The sequence below is a fragment of the Budorcas taxicolor genome, chromosome 2 (genome assembly GCF_023091745.1).
Source record: "Budorcas taxicolor isolate Tak-1 chromosome 2, Takin1.1, whole genome shotgun sequence".
Classification (NCBI taxonomy): domain Eukaryota; kingdom Metazoa; phylum Chordata; class Mammalia; order Artiodactyla; family Bovidae; genus Budorcas; species Budorcas taxicolor.
This window is the reverse complement of record NC_068911.1, coordinates 27,059,286-27,077,428: the sequence shown is the minus strand read 5'-3', so window position 1 is coordinate 27,077,428 and position 18,143 is coordinate 27,059,286. Positions and strand designations below refer to the sequence as shown.

Below are 18,143 nucleotides of genomic sequence, written 5' to 3'. Positions count from 1 at the left end.
TTATAGATATTAATTCTTTCAATTCTCACAACAGTCCCATGATATAAGTACAGTTATTATCATTCCCATTTTCTAAATGGGAAAACTGAGGCTAGAGAGATTAAACAACATACAGCTTGGGAATGGGGAAACAGACTTGAACGCAGGTGATCTGGTTCCAGGGTCTAGACTCCAAGCCACCGTGCTACACTGATTCCCTAGGTATGTTCATTGTGGAGTTTCCTGCCACGTTCAAGCTACAGGTTCTTATGGAGGACATGTTCCTTCCACCAGTCGGGTCAGACCTGCCTCTCCTGTGGCTGGTCTTATGTGAGGTGGTGAAGCTGAGCTTCTCCCTGTAGCTCTCACTCCCACCACTTTAGCTTCTCTTCACTCATTTGGGCTCCTGCACACGCTATTTCTGTCTCCTATAAAGCTCTTCCCCGCAGCTCTTCAGATGAGTGATTCCTTCTCATCCCTCTTGTCAGTGTCGCCTCCTCAGCAAAATCTTCCCCAACAATCTTCACTAATTAAGTCCCTGTCTCTTTATTTTCTGTCATTGCACTCTGTTTTCCTGTATAACACTTATCACAAATGTCTAATTATATGTTCCTGTATTTGGTAGCTCTTTATGACTACTTACTTATTTATTAGAGCAGTTTTACGTCCAGTGGTGAAGAGTGTGGGATCCAGAGCCTGACTGCTAGGTTTGAATCCCTCCCTTACCACTGGCCAGGTGTGTAGCCTTGGGAAAATTACTTAACCTCTCTGCATCTTTGTTCCTTCACTTGTAAAACAAACTCTCGTAGGATTGTGATGAAGACTAGATGAGAGAATATATGTTAAGTGCAAGGAAAGACTTAGAAAGTAGTAAGTGCTCAATAAATGATAAATATTATTGATTTACCTCTCATTCTAGAAGAGACAGAAGGACAGGGCTCATGTCCATCTCCTTTACGACCATATTCTCAGCACATAGACTTGGAGAGCTGCTGAATGAGCAAATGACCCAAGCTCTTTTGCTCTTCCAACTGCTGCGGAGCAAGGACTGACAGATGACTCCAGCCCAGGTCAGGAAAGGGCATAACCCATACTGACATGTGAGAAATGGCCAGTGGATCCCTTATGGAGCTGCCAGTTTAGGAACTTAATGACCTGAATCCTCACTGACTTGTGCCTTGGAAAGATGGGAGGGTTTTGTATTCGTGGTTCTCAGACAGAATCAGGGTGCACGTGAAGCTTGTCACACCTGCCACCACAACCAAGGGCATCACAGGAGACTCACTGTGCAGGCACTGGGTTTCTGTCCTTGGTGCTGAAATTACCTTGCTTTTCAGAACATAAAGGGTTTCTCCTTAGCCCTGACGTGCCCTACACATGCCTGTCTACAAAGTCCTAGAATTGAAATTCTAATTTTCCAGCTTGATGATGGAAAATGTTAAGTATCTCGGTGAACCTTCATTCAGTCGTGTCCAACTCTTTGCGACCCCATGGACTGCGGCATGCCAGGCTTCCTTGTCCATCACCAACTCCTGGAGCTTACTCAGGCTCATGCCCATTGAGTTGGTGATGCCATCCAAACATCTCATCCTCTCTCGTCCCCTTCTCCTCCTTCCTTCAAGCTTTTCCAGCATCAGGGTCTTTTCCAGTGAGTCAGTTATTTGCATCAGGTGGCCAAATTATTGGAGCTTCAGCTTCAGCATCAGTCCTTCCAATGAATATTCAGGACTGATTTCCTTTAGGATGGACTGGTTGGATCTCCTTGCAGTCCAAGGGACTCTCAAGAGTCTTCTTCAACACCACAGTTCAGAAGCATCATTTCTTCGGTGCTCAACTTTCTTTATAGTTCAACTCTCACATCCATACATGACTACTGGAAAAGCCATAACTTTGACTAGATGGACCAAGCACTTGCTAAGTGCTGAGCACTATGCTAAGCCCTCTCCATATAAAATATAATCACATTTAAATTCTGTGAGACAGGTATTATGATGATCACTGTTTCACATAAGAAGCTGAGGTGTCTTGTGTTCAGGTTGCCCAAGGTTAATGGCAGATCCAGGACTTGTACCAAACAGTCTAGCTCCAGAGCCCCACGTTTGGCCCCCATGTCACGTGGCTATTTTGTATGGGTCCTTCACTAGCTGGCTGACTTCTTACAATGTGTTTTCATGCTTTGCTCCATGATTTTGTGTTTAAACTGAAATGCTTAGGTTGTACTTATACTAAAGAGTAATCTGGGTTCAGTGACATATCACTGGACAGAAAAAGAGAAGAAGTATTTTTACAGGCTGTGTGACTTTGGATGACCTTGGCTCATACATCCTCTCTGGGCCTCAGTGTTTTGGGGATTTTTATCTATAGAATAGTTATATTAACTAATTGCTGAGATTTCTTCTTGCTCAAACATGCTGTAAAGTCTGAGGGGCAGAGTTCTTCCTTTCAGAATTCATTATACGACAAGACAGTTCTGGAATAATTCCACACTTGATGAATATGCCGAGATTGTAGCCAGGGAATTAACTGAATTGAGAGATTTCTTTAGTGTCTGTCTTTTCTGGGGCCATTTTCAAAGGCTACAGATTACTTTCTTAGCTAACTTTTTCTCCCATGGGGGAGATCAGAACCCCTCACCACCCTCCATCTGATTAACTCTGATGCTCACCTGGTCCTTGTGATGTCCCAGTAGAATCATATTTAGCTATGACACTGTCCCATATTGTGGCAGTAGAGACAAATCTCAGGAAGACAGACAATTCCTGAGAGCCCAGGAGATAAAATCAAATGCAAACTATCCCATGTTCGCCCTCAAGTAACCGGTTCTGAAGACAGAAGTTCCTTGTGAGGTTTGGCAAGAAGCCTCTTCCAACCAGCAATGAGCCATTTTCTCTTGGTTCATTCATTCCTGGGCTCTGTCTTTTTGAGGAAGAATAAGTTCTCAGATCCTTCGTTTGAGTCCTTTTGGAGGGACCCCAGCAAATTGGGATGAAGAATGGGAAAGTAGTTAAGCACTTGCATTGGATTCATTCAGACCTGAATTCAAGTCCCAGCCTAATCGCTATATGACTTTGGAGAAATTACTTAACTTTCCTGTGATTCAGTTCCTTCACTTGTTAAATGTGTGGAGGTAGGTGGGAGGGGGGGTTCAGGATTGGGAACACGTGTTGATGTATGGCAAAACCAATACAGTATTGTAGAGTAAAATAAAGTAAAATTAAAAATAAATAAATAAAATGGATAACCAACAAAGGAAAAAAAAAAAAGAAAATTTTGATACCTGGTTAACCAACAGCCGCTATGTCCTTATTGCCTGACAGATATGGATGTTACTCTTCCCTTTTTTCATTCACTCAACAAATATTTACTGGGCACACGTTGTATGCCAGGCACTGTGCTAGGCACTGTTCTAGGCACTAGGGATACCACAGTGATCAAAAAGAGACAAAAGTGGGGAAAGCATAGTTAGGGAGTTTGGGATGGACATGTACACACTGCTTAGTGTTATGTGTCAGATGGAAGGGGAGCTTGGGGGATAATGGGTGCATACATGTATGTGGCTGAACCTTTTCACTGTTCACCTGAAAATAAAAAGAAAATAAAAAGTTCAGAAAAAAAGACAAATATTTCTGCCCTCTTGGGGCTTATGTCCAGTAGTAGAAAAGGCAATAAATGAAATAGATACCTTGTGCATTGTATTAGAAAAGGAAAAGTGCTATGGAGAAAAATAAAACACCAAAGGAGGCTTGGGGAGGGGTGTCATGTCTATGAAAAAGGAACTGATGGTTGGGTCAGCCCATTGTTTGGGTTGAGTCTTACTAAACACTTTGCAAGGAATTTTGTAAATATCACCCATCACACTTTTGCAGCTGATTTGGGAGCTTGTCAGAACAGGTGTCATGGGCTCATCCTACAGGTGAGGCAACTGGCGTTCAGAGAGGGTGAATCAGCCCCACACCTCAGTGAGTGCAGAGACAGCATTGGTACCAGACCCCCTTCGTGTCTGTTCTTCTAGGATATCTCATGTTGACCCTAGGTTTCCCAGGTAACTAGGTCACCTGGAAACAAAACTAAAGAAGGGACAGCATCACTGGCCATCTTCTGTGTAACGGGCCTGTTGCTGCACATCTTCCCTCCATCCCTCAGGTGGGAGAGCCGTGCACCTTTTCCTGGTGAGCCAGCATTAATGAAAGACTCACCCAGATGTTCACAAACTTACTTTGGTTTCCAGCCTTTACCTTTTCAAATTACGGTAAATCCACACAGGGGAGTAAAAAGCAAAATCACTGCTTAAACAGCTTGATTGTTTTTGCCTGATAGATTCCCACACTCTGGGCCTCTTCCACCTTCTCTCAGTCCAGACCTAAGTTCCTGGTAGCCCCTTTCAACCCAGGAACTTTTCTGAGACCTGGGCAATATGTGATCTCTATTTACTCATAATTAACTAAAGCATGCTTTTGCAGCTTATCGGTTTTGAAGGGAGTAAGCCAGTAAGTACAGCAGTCAATCTCCCAAACGCTGTAAATATTTTATTTTGGAGATTACTGCATAAATATTGTATTTGGATATTGCAGTCTGGGACATCACATTAAAATTGCAAGATGATGCTGTTATCCAATCTAATGGAACATGAAATTAAAAAGCTGGTCCATGGAAAGAAAAATTTTGCATGTCATCCCACCTGTATTTCTTCTCTCTCTCTCCCTCAGTTGTCTTGATTATCATGAAAGTTTTGATAAAGTATCTAAAATTTAAAAGGTTTAAGCACAGTTAATTGTACCCACCGGACATTATCATCTAATTGGCACCAGCCAGAGTCAAGATAGGATTTTCTTTTCCTTGCCTCAGTGTCTTCCTTCAGTGAATCAGTTACAGCCAAGTTTGGTGTCAGTAAGTGCCATTGTGAGTGTATTGAAAACCTTTCACCAAGTCGCTCCCCAGAGAGAACGTGGCTTTGCTAAGGATAGTGAATTTTACACTTGGAAAGAAAATGTTAGCGAAAGGTCAGGACCAGGGACATTGGAAACCTGGGTCTTCTGGTTGGCTTCTGCCCTGTGTGTCTTCAGAAAACTTCTCAGCCTCTTCTGGGATCCCATGCATCCCTCTAGTGCTTGCCCCACACCCTCTTCCTCGGTATAAGAGTGACTTAAGAATGTCACAGCTAAGTCCCTTGTTGTTCAGTCGCTAAGCTGTGTCCGACTCTTTGCAGTCCCGTGAACTGCAGCACGCCAGGCTTCCCTGTCCATCACCAACTCCCGAGCCTTGCTCAAACTCATGTCCATCAAGTTAGTTATGCCATCGAACCATCTCATCCTCTGTCATCCCCTTCTTCTATTGCCCTCGATCTTTTCTAGCATCAGGGCCTTTTCCAATGAGTCTGCTCTTCACATCAGGTGACCAAAGTAGTAGAGCTTCAGCATCAGTCCTTCCAATGAATATTCAGGGTTGATTTCCTTTAGGATTGATTGGTTTGATCTCCCTGCTATCCAAGGGACTCTCAAGAGTCTTCTCCAGTGCCACATTTTGAAAGTATTACTTCTTCAGCACTCAGCTTTCCTTATGGTCCAACTCTCTCGTCTGTAGATGACTACTAGAAAAACCATAGCTTTGACGGTAGGGACCTTTGTCAGCAAGTGATGTCTCTGCTTTTCAATATGCTGTCTAGGTTTGTCATAGCTTTCCTTCCAAGGAGCAAGAGTCAGCAATGATTTTGGAGCTCAAGAAAATAAAATCTGTCACTGTTTCCACTTTTTCCCAATCTGTTTGCCATGAAGTGATGGGACTAGACACCATGATCTTAGTTTCTTGAATGTTGAATTTTAAGCCAGCTTCTTCACTCTCTTCTTTCACCTTCAACAAGAAGCCCTTTAGTTCCTCTTCATTTTGTGCCATTAGGGTGGTATCATCTGTATAACTGAGGTTGTTCATATTTCTCCTGGCAATCTTGATTCTAGCTTGTGAATCATCCACCCCAAACAGTACCTTAGAGACTACCTCACGCATCATTAAACTGGTGGTCTGTGGGCTGGATTCAACCTAGGGGTGTGTCTTATTTGTCAGAATTTTTTTAAGGGATTTGAAATTCTTTTAGAAAATGCATTCTCTACATCGTTGCTGATTCTACCTACACTGTTATCTTTTACTCAGCCTACCTCACACACTTACATTATTTGTCTGATCCCTGTAGGCATTTAATTTTACAACCTAGACCTAGCCCAACTTTGTCAGCTTCCCACGGGGAAAATTAGTCAAGGTCATTATTTTCCAAACTCACCTAGCTGGTTACTGGTAGGGTCACGTTGTGATGAGATGAGAAGCACATTTTCATAGAATTAAGTCTCTTCACCAATAGCATCATTATAATCACCATTTTTATTACACTAGCATCAATTTTGGGAGAAGGCAATGGCAACCCACTCCAGTACTCTTGCCTGGAAAATCCCATGGATGGAGGAGCCTGGTAGGCTGCAGTCCATGGGGCCGCTAAGAGTCGGACAAGACTGAGGGACTTCACTTTCACTTTGCATTTTCATGCATTGGAGAAGGAAATGGCAACCCACTCCAGTGTTCTTACCTGGAGAATCCCAGGGACAGGAGAGCCTGGTGGGCTGCCATCTATGGGGTCGCACAGAGTCGGACATGACTGAAGCGACTTAGCAGCAGCAGCAGCAGCATCAAATTTTTCTAAGAATTAAATCTATTACACCATTGTGCTCAGTGAATGACCAGTGTCTGGGGGCAGGTCCTCTATTTGTGCAGAAGAAAGTGTTATGGGTGTGGGTTTATTAGTGAGGTCTCAGGCAGTTCCCTCTAGTGAATTTGTGGGAGGCTCAGTGGGAGAGATTCTTTCTAGAATTGAGCGTGGCCAGCAGGGTGGGACCATCTTCAGCTGCTGTACTCTGCAGCTGCCTTGCAGTGTTCCAGTACCTGTAAGGTAGGCAGAAAGGAGGAAGCTTGGGTCAGTTCTAGTGAGTGCAGCATCTGTCTTGGCGGAGACAGGCAACTCCAATGTGAAGACGGAGGTGAGATCTGTCATGAAGACACAAAACCCTGTAGACACGCAATGGGGGATGCAGCCTGGCCTAGTGGAAAAGTGGCACTAATGCGCCACAGCCATGGCTACCTACTCTACCTGGAGGCTAAGAACATTTGCATCCATCACAGTAGTGATACAGGTGAAATTGTTAAGGAATGTATTAGTCCGGACATTTTCCTTTGCAAATGACAGAACCCTATTCCAAAATGCCTTAAGCACATTACTGACAAGTCTGGGGGTGAGTCAGGGACAGCAAGCTCCAGGGTCTCAAGCAAAGTCATTGAAGCTTTGTCTGTGTCTATCTCCTCTCTCTCTCTCTTTTCTCTCTTTGTTTTTGTGATACCTTCATGGTCAGACAACCTCTATACTCATGGTGACAAGATGGCTGCCTGCAACCCTCAGCTCACATTCTTCCAGACAAAAATCCCCAAGAAAAGCCTTCCTTCCTAGTTTTTTCAGCAAAAATCCAGAACCCAGTCTCAGACTCAGCTTGAGTTGTTTTCCCGTCCCTGAAGCAATTATGGCAGCCAAGCAATTATGGTATTCTCTGGTTGATCAAGCCGAGTCGTGTTTCCAACCCTGGTGCTGTGAGAGTTGAGGGTGGATGTCCAAAATAAAATCAGGGTGCGGTTCCCACAAAAGCAAGGAACGGATGCCGGGCGGACAGAGAGAAGGAAATGAAGTACCAATATGTGCTTCAGTGTGGAGGAACCTTGAAAACACGATGATAGCTGGAAGAGGCCCCACCTTGTGTGATTCCATCTCTATGAAATATCCAGACTAGGTAAATCCATGGATGGATGGCCAGGATCTGGAGGGAAGGAGAATAAGAAGTAACTGCTGATGAGGATGGGGGTTTCCTTTGAGGGTGATGAACTATTTTGAAGCTAGGTAAAGATGGTGATTGCAGATGAATTAATTCTGTTGAAAGGTATGTTTTTAAATGGTTGATTTTATGTTGTATGAGCTAGAAGAGCAGCCAGATCAGAAAACTTGTAAATTATAAACTCTTAAGGAGACAACCAGCTCCTGAGGGGCAGGGATCATCTTTGCTTCTCCTTGCTTTCCACCAGGGCCAGCCCATGCCTGGCACATAGTAGGTGTGAAATTAATGCTAAGTGAAAATGAGCTGAGAGTTTGGGCCAGAAGTCTTGGCCCTAGCTCTGTCCACCCTCCCAGCAGCTCCATCCACCTTACAAGCTCTTTGACCTTTGATTTCTGTGTCTGTAAATTAGGGAATGCCGATTTTGCCTTGCCCGCCTCACCGAATCCTGTGTGTGTGCACACATGTGTGTGTGTGTCCTAGAGGAGGAGTTATTAATCTGAGGTTCATGGATAGAATTTAGGGGTCTGTGACTTTGATGAGAAGAAAGTGATTTTTTTTAACTGCCCTGGGTCTTTGTTGCTCTATGGGCTCTTCTCTAGTTTCAGTGAGTGGAGGCTCCTCTCTCGTTTGCGGTGCACAGGCTTCAGTAGTTGTGGCTCCCAGGCTCTAGAGCACAAGCTCAACAGCTGTGGTGCAGAGTCTTAGTTGCTCCACGACATGTGGGATCTTCCCAGATCAGGGACTGAACCCGTGTCTCCTGTATGGGCAGGCAGATTCTTTACCGCTGGACCATCAGGGAAGCCCAGGAAGATAATGATCTTAATTTTCACTAAACGCTAATTGAAATCCAGCTAAATATAGGATAACAAACCACTATAGTATTAGCAGTTGCTCTTGGAATCATATATTTCCTTTTTTGGTCCATTCTTCCTGTCGTGTCCCCAACAAGTGATTGAACTCGTGACCCTTGCATTGTAAGTTCAGAGTCTTAACTACTGGACTGCAGAGAAGTCCCAGGAACCACGTATTTTCAAAGCATATTATAGTTGATGCATCCATGTCTAAATATCATTTATGCTCCCCTTTTCTTCAAAATTATAATAGTGTTTAGACCTACTGCAAGATCTTGTTATTAAGTGTGTTAAAAAGAAAACACATGTAATTACCATAAATTTGGTGTTTTAAAAAATATTTTACAATCCTCTATATAGTGTGTGAATCAAGAATCATGTGAATTGCTATGCCATCACTTTGGTATTTATAGAAATATTTTGTAACTCTGTGTATTTTTGTTGCATTTAAAAGCATTATTCTGCAATGGGATAAATTTAGGAGTGTAGGATTAACAGATAGTTATAAGTAAAATAGACGATCAACAAAGATTTACTGTATAGCACAGGAAACTATATTCAATATCTTTCAGTAGCCTGTAAAGGAAAAGAATCTGAAATATATGTATGTGTATGTGTATATATATGTATTTGTGTGTGTGTGTGTATAAAACTAAATCACTTTGCTATACACCTGAAACTAACACTGTATTGTAAATAAATATACTTAGTCTACTGATTAATTTTAAAAAATAAATTTAAAAATAAAAGCATTATTCTGAGACGAGGGTCTATAGCTGTATTCACCAAATTCCAATGCATCTGTGGCATGAAAAGGTGATTTCAGAAGTTCTCTAAAGCAGAAGCAGATGTAGCAGATGATCATTGCCATCTAACTGTGCTGGACAGGCAAGTGTCCTAAGCGCTCTAAGCCTCAGTGTCTTCATCTGTAAAATGGGCATAGTAATAGTACCTGCCTCATAGTATTACTGAGACCAGCCTCACTTGTGAAGATCAAATGAGAAACTACACACAGACCCCCTAGCTCAGCACTGAGCATGTAGTAGTGCTCAAAAAATGGCTTTATGGCCAAGACAGCAGTTTTGACCATTCGTTTTGGACTCTGGGTTGAGCTCTTTCATGGCTAAGCATGACTTTGTCTTGTCCAGGTTCATCCGGAAACAGGGCCTGGACCGGCTCTTCCTGGAGTGTGACGCCCACATGTGGCGCCTGGGGGACCGGCGGATCCCAGAGGGCATTGCTGTGGATGGGGGCTCAGACTGGTTCCTGCTAAACCGGAAGTTTGTAGAGTATGTGACATTCTCCACTGATGATCTGGTGACCAAAATGAAGCAATTCTACTCCTATACTCTGCTTCCTGCCGAGGTGAGTATCTGGGGAAACGTCCTTGAGAAAGGTAGGGGCTGGCTCTAGCCTTTGGAGCAAAGTGGATGCTGAATTTTTGATGAAGCTACATGGGGATTAGTACATTGTCCTCCAAACATCCAGAGGAAGATGGGGAACTGTGCGAGCTACCAGAGACCTTACTCTCACTGTAGGACCCCTGGTCCAGTCCAGTCTGGAGGGAGGTCATTGTATAGAGGAGATGCACAAGGCTGCCACCAGCCATCTGTACAGTGTCTTTAAAAGTGTAAAGTAAAAAAGGCAGTTCTTGCTCAAGACACTTGGCTCCCGTCGGTCATAAAATCATCACAATACACTAATTTTGTTAGAACAGCTTTATTGCCATTTTTTAGAAAATTGCTATTGAAAAAAAATACAAAGCTCTCATACCTACAATGTCGATGGTACCCACAGGGTTGTGCAGTTCATAACTTGCACAATTGTATATGCTGGCTTCTTTAGAGACACCTGTATCAACTTTTGACAGATGCTCCAGTCCCCAGTCCTGTAAAAGCTTTTCCAGTAGTTTTGGCCTCATCAGTCACATCAGAAGTTCCGGTGATCGCCACACCAGGGCTACTCTGGGGTTTGCTCTGCCTCCTGCATTGGCAGCCATTGTGGCCAAATGCTTAGGACCCACTATTTCTTGTTAGCTTTTGCAGCTATTTGAAAAGCTCTCAGAAGTCTGTGACCACTTCTCAGACCTCAGGGTGGGAACCTGTCTTAGTTCAGGGTACCAAAACAAGATACAGAAGAATGAAGGTACTTCTTGTAGTTCCAGGGGCTAGAAGTTGTAGGTCAACGTGCCAGTGTGGTCACGTGCCTTTTCTCTTTTTGGTTGCAGACTGCCTACTGACAGTTCCCACTGTGTTCTCACACGGCATAAGGGGTGAGGGAAGGACACTAATCCCACTTGTGTGGACCCTACCCTCATTACAATCACTTTCCAAAGGCCCTACCTCCTAACACCAGCACATGGGGGTTAGGGTTTCAACCTATAAATTTTGCGGGGATGCAAACATTCAGTCCCTTTCAGAAAGTCCTGTGTGTACGATTGCAGGCTATTCTGAAACAGCCCCAGCCCCATCTGGAAATGGGTAGGGACTCAGTGCTACAGTGTTGCTCCTGACAACAGCCAGCAGACCTGGGCAGAGAGATTCTAGATTAGTTCCCTGACCTCTAGCTCACTTTCACCCTAATCTCTAACTTCAGAAAGCTCCAGTGCTGGCTCTGTTTCCATTGAGCCTGTGACACCTCCCATGAGTGGCCCACCATTCCTGGCTGTGCCCCATCTCAGGGCCACTCAGGTTCTGTGTTTCTAGGCCAAACAAGGCAATGAATCTCATTTGATGGTTTCTACATCCCTCACCAACATCTGGGGCAGGGCCAAGCTCTGAGTAGGGCTGACTGCGGACATAACTCCTAAGGGATGATGGGCTTGTCATCACTGGGTCAGGTTTTGCTTTTCTGTATGCATGTTAAGTCATCAGCTTTTAATCATGTTTCAGCAAAAATCACTCTTCTCCATTCCAATAACCTCCTCATCCATTTTCTTTTCTGTATCATTACGAAAGGACACAGGACAATTGATAATCAGGTACCTACCTCACTGCTTGATGGAGAATATGTGCCTGTTTGGGCTTTTAGACAATTCAAGCTTAAAATGCAGCTTCACAGACATGTCATTTAGCATCACAAGAAGGTCAGCTGGGTGGTGTGGATAGAGCCTCATTTTATCCACTCAGCCATTGAGAAGAGACTATTTGGGGCTTTGTTTGATTTAATCAAGGTGTGCATTCCAATGCTGGCTCTCTCTGTCCCACCCACCCCACCCCCTACCCCACAGTGCACCCAGGCACTTTACATTCCAATGTCTCTATTAGATCCCACCTCCTGCATCCCAGCATTTCTGCCCTGCGCTTTTCCCAACCCTCCTCTAAGGGATGAACTTAGGAGAAATCTGAAGGCTGTGCCATGAGTTTGCAACAGGCGGACACATATTCCCCAATAGCTTCCCCTAGGAAGCAGACAGCAGGGGAAACCCTGGTATCTGAGGTTGTTATAAAACAGTGTCCAAATAGAAGTCAGTGTGTGTGTGTGTGTGTTTCTTTCCCCATCTCTCTCTCTTTCAGCAGCTCCAACAGTGTGTCTCTGCTCTGGCCTCTCTTTTCACTCTCAACATTGCATTTTTCTCAGATTCCTAGGAGAGGCTGGCCAAGAGTCTCAGGAATAGGGGGAAATGATGGTGTCTGGTTCAGCACCACGGACAGCGGGAAGCCCCAGCACACCCCATCTCCCTTCCTCCCTGTGTTCTAGTCCCTCCTCCTGTGACTGGGGCAGGAGGGCGTCCATGATTCTGGCCTCCCTCTCTCAGGAATGAAATTCCAGGGCTTCAGTCTTTGTTCCAAAATATCTCAGACTGGATCCCTTTTGTTTCAGATCTAGCTGTTTGTAAAATCAAGAGTCCTTTGGCCCAGGGTTTTCTAGAAAATTGCCCCAAAGTTTTCCTCTGGTCCTCAAGTGTTGACATACCTTGTGCTGTGCTTAGACACTCAGTCATGTCTGACTCTTTGTGACCCTGCAGACTGTAGCCTGCCAGGCCCCTCTGTCCATGGGGATTCTCCAGGGAAGAATACTGGAGTGGGTTGCCATGCCCTCCTCCAGGGGATCTTCCCAACCCAGGGATGGAACCCAGGTCTCCTGCATTGCAGGCAGATTCTTTACCATCTGAGCCACCAGGGAAGCCCAAGAATACTGGAGTGCGTAGCCTATCCCTTCTCCAGTGGATCTTCCCAACCCAGAAATTAAGCCAGGTCTCCTGCATTGCAGGTGGATTCTCTACCAGCTGAGCTGCCAAGGAAGCCCTTAAGGGACTTTTTCTCCCTGCTGAACGCATGTACTGGGTCATAAGAGATGTCTTGAAATCAGCTTCTAGGCTGCTGGGAAGAGACTTCTTAGAAAAACAGAGCAGTAACTGCTAAGCAGAATGCCACTCTGGACAAAACTTCCAGGGTGCTCTGGCTAGGCCTGCATGGAACTAACTCCATTTGCAGAGAGAACAGCTGAGTCTGCAAGAGAGTCCCTTCACTGTCAGGTGGTCCCTGGGAAGGACCCCAGCCCAGCCCAGTCGAAGGAGACTGGGCGAGGTCTCAAGCCAGGCCCTTCTCTCCCCCGCAGTCCTTCTTCCACACGGTCCTGGAGAACAGCCCCCACTGCGACACCATGGTGGACAACAACCTGCGCATCACCAACTGGAACCGCAAGCTGGGCTGCAAGTGTCAGTACAAGCACATCGTGGACTGGTGCGGCTGCTCCCCCAACGACTTCAAGCCGCAGGACTTCCACCGCTTCCAGGTGAGCCGCCACCCAGCCCGCCTGCCGCGCCTTCCAGCCAGCATCTGCAGGTGGCCCAGGCAGCCCCGCAGGTCATCACATCCCACACGCTTCAACACCAGCTGTTGATAATGACAACAACCTCCACAATAGCCAACACTTACTGATCACTAACACCATGCAAGGGACCATCTAACTGCTTGGCCCTTGTCGACTCATTAACCCCACAACAGAGATAGGTTATTTTAGAGATAGGGAAACTGTGGTAGAGAGAGATCAAAACCTTTATGCAAGGTCACATAGCCCAACATATCTGTTTGCAAAGGCTGTCCTTGCATCCATTTCTCTATGCTGCTTTTTGATCAGAATCTCCTGAAATATTTGTTTAAAATACATTTTTGGGTACAAACTTGGTTAGAGTGCAGAGTTTCTCAACCTCAGCACTCTTAACATCCTGGCTGGATAATTCTGTGTTAGGGTGGAGGGATGTAGGATGTTTAAACAGCATCCCTGGCCTCCGCCCACTAGATTGCAGAAGCAGCCCACTCCCCTCCACTGTGACAACCAGGATGTCACTGTTTAATGTCCCCGTGGGGATCCAGTAGCACCCTGCAGACATGACAACCAGGAATGTCTTCAGATATCACCAGATATCCACCGGGTGCAAACACATCCCCAGTCGAGAGCTTCTGATCTCCAGTGAGGCTCAGGAATTTTTATTTTTAATGTAACAGACTTAGCGAAGTTCTGATGAGAAGCCAGGTTTGTAAACCATTGTGCTCTGTGAACTTAAAGAAGTAACAAGAAGAAAGGTGCTTGCCATCACAGGTATCTCTGCAGGGCCCAGCAGTTCATGCTCTGGGGAGAGGAGAGGCAGCAGGGTGGCCAGTGTCCATCTGCTTCCCATGAGCCCCAAGGGTGCCTTGGACCCAGACCTATTCAGGATGGCAACCTCTTTCCATCCCACGTGAGCACGCCTCCTGCTCCCTCCAGGCCAGCACCCTGAATTCTTCCTCTTCTCCTCACCATGCCCAGCCTCAGCTGCCCAGAGCACACATTCACAGGCCACTCTGAGGTCACTAGAGCTACCACGTGGAGATGATATGCTGCTCTCCAAACCACTAACTTGGAGTGATGGGGGGTGTTGAGGGCGGGGACAGGAGTGCTGGGCTGATAACCCAGTCCAAAGTGTCCCTCCTGCCTCGCTCTGGCACATAACTGAACGATCCACGGGAGGACCCGAACTGCCCCCATGGAGCTTCCAGCCTCTTAGCCTGGCTCCTCAGAGTGTGGTCTGTAGAACAGCAGCATCAGCATCACCAGGGAGCTTGTTAGAGATGCAGAATCTCTGGCCCGCTGAGTCAGAATCTGCATTTCAACAAGATCCCCAGAACAGGGGGGCTGTTCTGTTTGAGAAGCATGGGGTTGGGGTCTTCTGTGTCCCAGGCTGTGTGCCAGGTTCTCTGCAGGTGTTGGCTTCACTGGGTAGAAATCATCTCCATTGTGCAGGTGGGGAAACCAAGGCACAGAGCGGGGACTTACTTGTCCATGGACACACAGTAGTGGACTGGTAGGGTGGGAGGTCCCACACGGGTGTTTCCAGGTCCAGACAGAGCTTTTTCCACCAGACCCTGCTGCCAGCCTGATTCCACACCTGGTGGAATGCGGAATACACAGCGGGTTTTGTCCCATCATTCGTATTCCCTCAAGGTTCCCACCTAACGCCTTTCGCCTGTGTAAGCAGTTGCTGCAATGAGTATTCTTGAGGCCTGTTTTTGGTGGAAGACTGAAAGCTACCCAGGGGCCTCCTCAAACCCATGTTAATTGAGGTTGGGCGAACTTGGGTGACATTTTAGCTCCATTGTCTGTGCATAAAGGGTCTGCTGAGCAGAAAGGGATGGCAGGGGGAATGTTTGACCTGTTCAAAGGGGGACAAAAGAAACACAACAATTCCCACTTTTGTAGAGGATCAGCCTTCACCCTCATTGCAAAGGACCTTCATCATTTCGAGCAAGGCGATAGCGCAGTTCTTGAGTGCACTGCCCTTCTTGGGCCATTCCAGGGCAGCAGCGTTTGCATTCCACTCCCAGCATCCTGGGGACGTTGTGGTCCCTGCTAAAGATGAGCTAACATAGAGACCGCATCACATGCTCACAGCTCTTCACAGCAAACAAAGATCAAGAATATTTCTCAACGTCTAGACTCAAGAAACTGCTGCCTATAAGAAACTCTGAGTTTTTATGGAAAGAACTCCAAGGACGAGAACTATAAACATAGAAACATGCTTTTTAGGAGCTCCAGGTATGATCAGAGAATCTTGGGAGGAGAAAGGAGGCTGCCCTGCCGCTGACTCTGGTGCTCTGCCTCCAGAAAGTGAAGACTTAGAAGTCCCTGTAGCAGACTTAAAGGCGTAGGGAAACAGTCTCATAACAGCTGCTAACACTGTGTGTCAGATTCTATGCTAAGTACCCATATTATTATTGTACCCATTTTAAGGATTGGAAAAACCGAGGCCCTGGATGACTTCCCCATAGACATATATAGCTCGAAATACATAGAGTGAGAATTTGAACCCACATGGTCTGGCTCTTTTTAATGCTCCTATAAGGGAACTGAGCTAACCCGTCGACTGCAGAGAAAGGGTAGGGGGTGGGTGTCCCAGATGTCTGTGAAGCAGAGAGCAGATGGGATATTCCAAAACATTAACAAGAGTTTTTGTTATTGGGGCTTCAGATTCACTTGACTAGCAGTGTGATCCTAAGATGATATAGTCGATAGAATTTGGATTTTAGAGTCATCTGGGTTTGAATCTTATGACTGTGTTTGTACATTATCCCTTCCGTTCTCTGAGTTTCCTCATCTGTAAAATAGGACTCATAGCACCCACTTTGCAGAGTTATTGGGAGGATTAGACATAATGACAAAATGCAATGCTCTGCCTAGAGTATATGCTCAGTTTTTATTGTCATTATTGTTGCTGTTAATGCACTGAAGTGAGAACAATGCTAGACCTCAATGAAGGTCAAAATTTACACAAGATCACGGGCCGCTCAAAGGAAGGGTCTGTGGTTTGGTTGTTTCCATAGCCCTAGACCTGCAGCCCGTGGGCTGATCCAGCCCGCTCCCTGTTTGTGTAAATGGCTTGTTTGTGGAGCACGGCCACAAACCCATTCATTTTCCAGTTTGTCTTCGGCTGCTTTCAGACTCTGACAGCAGAGCTGAGTAGTTGCAAAGCTGGAAATATTTATTATCTGCCATTTTGCTGAAAAGGTTCATTGATCTTGCCCCAGACCATGGTTTAAGACCTGGTAGATAACAAGTGCTCAGAACTTCACTTCTCTAACCCGTGACCCTGGATCTGAATCCTGGCTCTCCTATTACCTTACCTTACTGTGTGACCTTAGATAAGTCCCTTTCCCTCTTACGCATTCAGCCCCTTTGAAAATTTGGTTTACATAAGTAGCCCTCAAACACGTAGCATATCACCTGGGAGCTTTTTTTTTTTCTATACAGATTCCTAAACCTCATCTTCAGAGATGCTGACTCAGTCGGTCTGGGGAAGGACTCCAGAATCTGAATATTTTAAAGCTGTTTAGGTGACTGATCTGCAGCCAGCTCAGATGCCATTTGCCTTGTCCTCACACCCTAGTGAGCAAACGAATCGCCCTCGAAGCCTGTTAAGAGTACAGATTTCTAAGCCTCACTTCCAAGGATTCTGACCAGTAAATCCAGGGTGTTCCCTGTGAATCCATAAGTCGATTATAATGCCCAGGAGACAGTAGGGAGTGGTAGGGACTGTGGTGAGACACAAGGCCCATACCGGTCTAAAGGGACAGCCGCTATTCAGCTTTAACTATGTGTTAAGATGCAGGAACGTAGGCCTACCGTTGCCAGATCATTTCTTTTTCAAGGGAAGACAGAAGTTTCCATGAACTCTTCCACTTATAAAATGTTGCCAGTTAATTCAATTTTAAAACATTCTTCCGGACCACTGAAATACTTCAGTAGGCGGTATTTGCCCTAGACCTCCAGCTAAATGATTTCCGAGATCCCTCCCAACTATAACCATCTAAGATGTAATTATTTCACAAATATTTAAATGAGGCTGACTTCCGGTCCCTCACTGCTTTACAAATATTAACTCGTTCAATCCTAAAACCCTTTTGACAGATGAGGAAACTGAGAATAGAGAAGGCGGTGGGTGTCTGAACGGTGATGTGGATCCAGACAGGCTGGGATCGCAGAGCTCGCCTCCTCCATCCCCACCTCCCCCATCCCACTGCTGACTCTGCTCTCTTTATCCCACGAGCACAGCAGACAGCCCGGCCCACCTTCTTTGCCCGCAAGTTTGAAGCTGTGGTGAATCAGGAAATCATCGGGCAGCTGGACTATTACCTGTATGGGAACTACCCCGCGGGCACCCCGGGCCTCCGCTCCTACTGGGAGAACGTCTTCGACGAGCCCGACGGCATCCACAGCCTGAGTGACGTCGCGCTGACTTTGTACCACTCCTTCTCGCGCCTGGGCCTCCGCCGGGCCGAGGCGTCGCTGCGCGCCCCCGGGGAGAGCAGCTGCAGGTGAGCCGGGAGGGGCGGGGTGACCAGGGACGCGGGACAGCCCTCCTCTGTGGGGGCTGCGACTGCACGCCAGGCATCTCCCTAAAAATCAGCCACGCGACGTCCCAGCCTTCAGAGCCTTTCCTGTCTAAACCATCGTCACCCTTTTACCTTCTCAGAAT

The 18,143-nt window shown here is 46.1% G+C and overlaps 1 protein-coding gene across 1 annotated transcript in view; it reads left to right on the top strand.

The window, feature by feature from the left end:
- The window catches only part of XYLT1 (xylosyltransferase 1), a 347,669-nt gene that overhangs the window by 308,562 nt on the left and 20,964 nt on the right, over positions 1-18,143 (top strand). Inside the window, exons 7-9 of the mRNA XM_052635619.1 lie at positions 9,838-10,054; positions 13,250-13,426; positions 17,720-17,982. Of these exons, the coding sequence (XP_052491579.1) occupies positions 9,838-10,054; positions 13,250-13,426; positions 17,720-17,982 (657 nt within the window). The remainder of the gene's footprint in view (positions 1-9,837; positions 10,055-13,249; positions 13,427-17,719; positions 17,983-18,143) is intronic.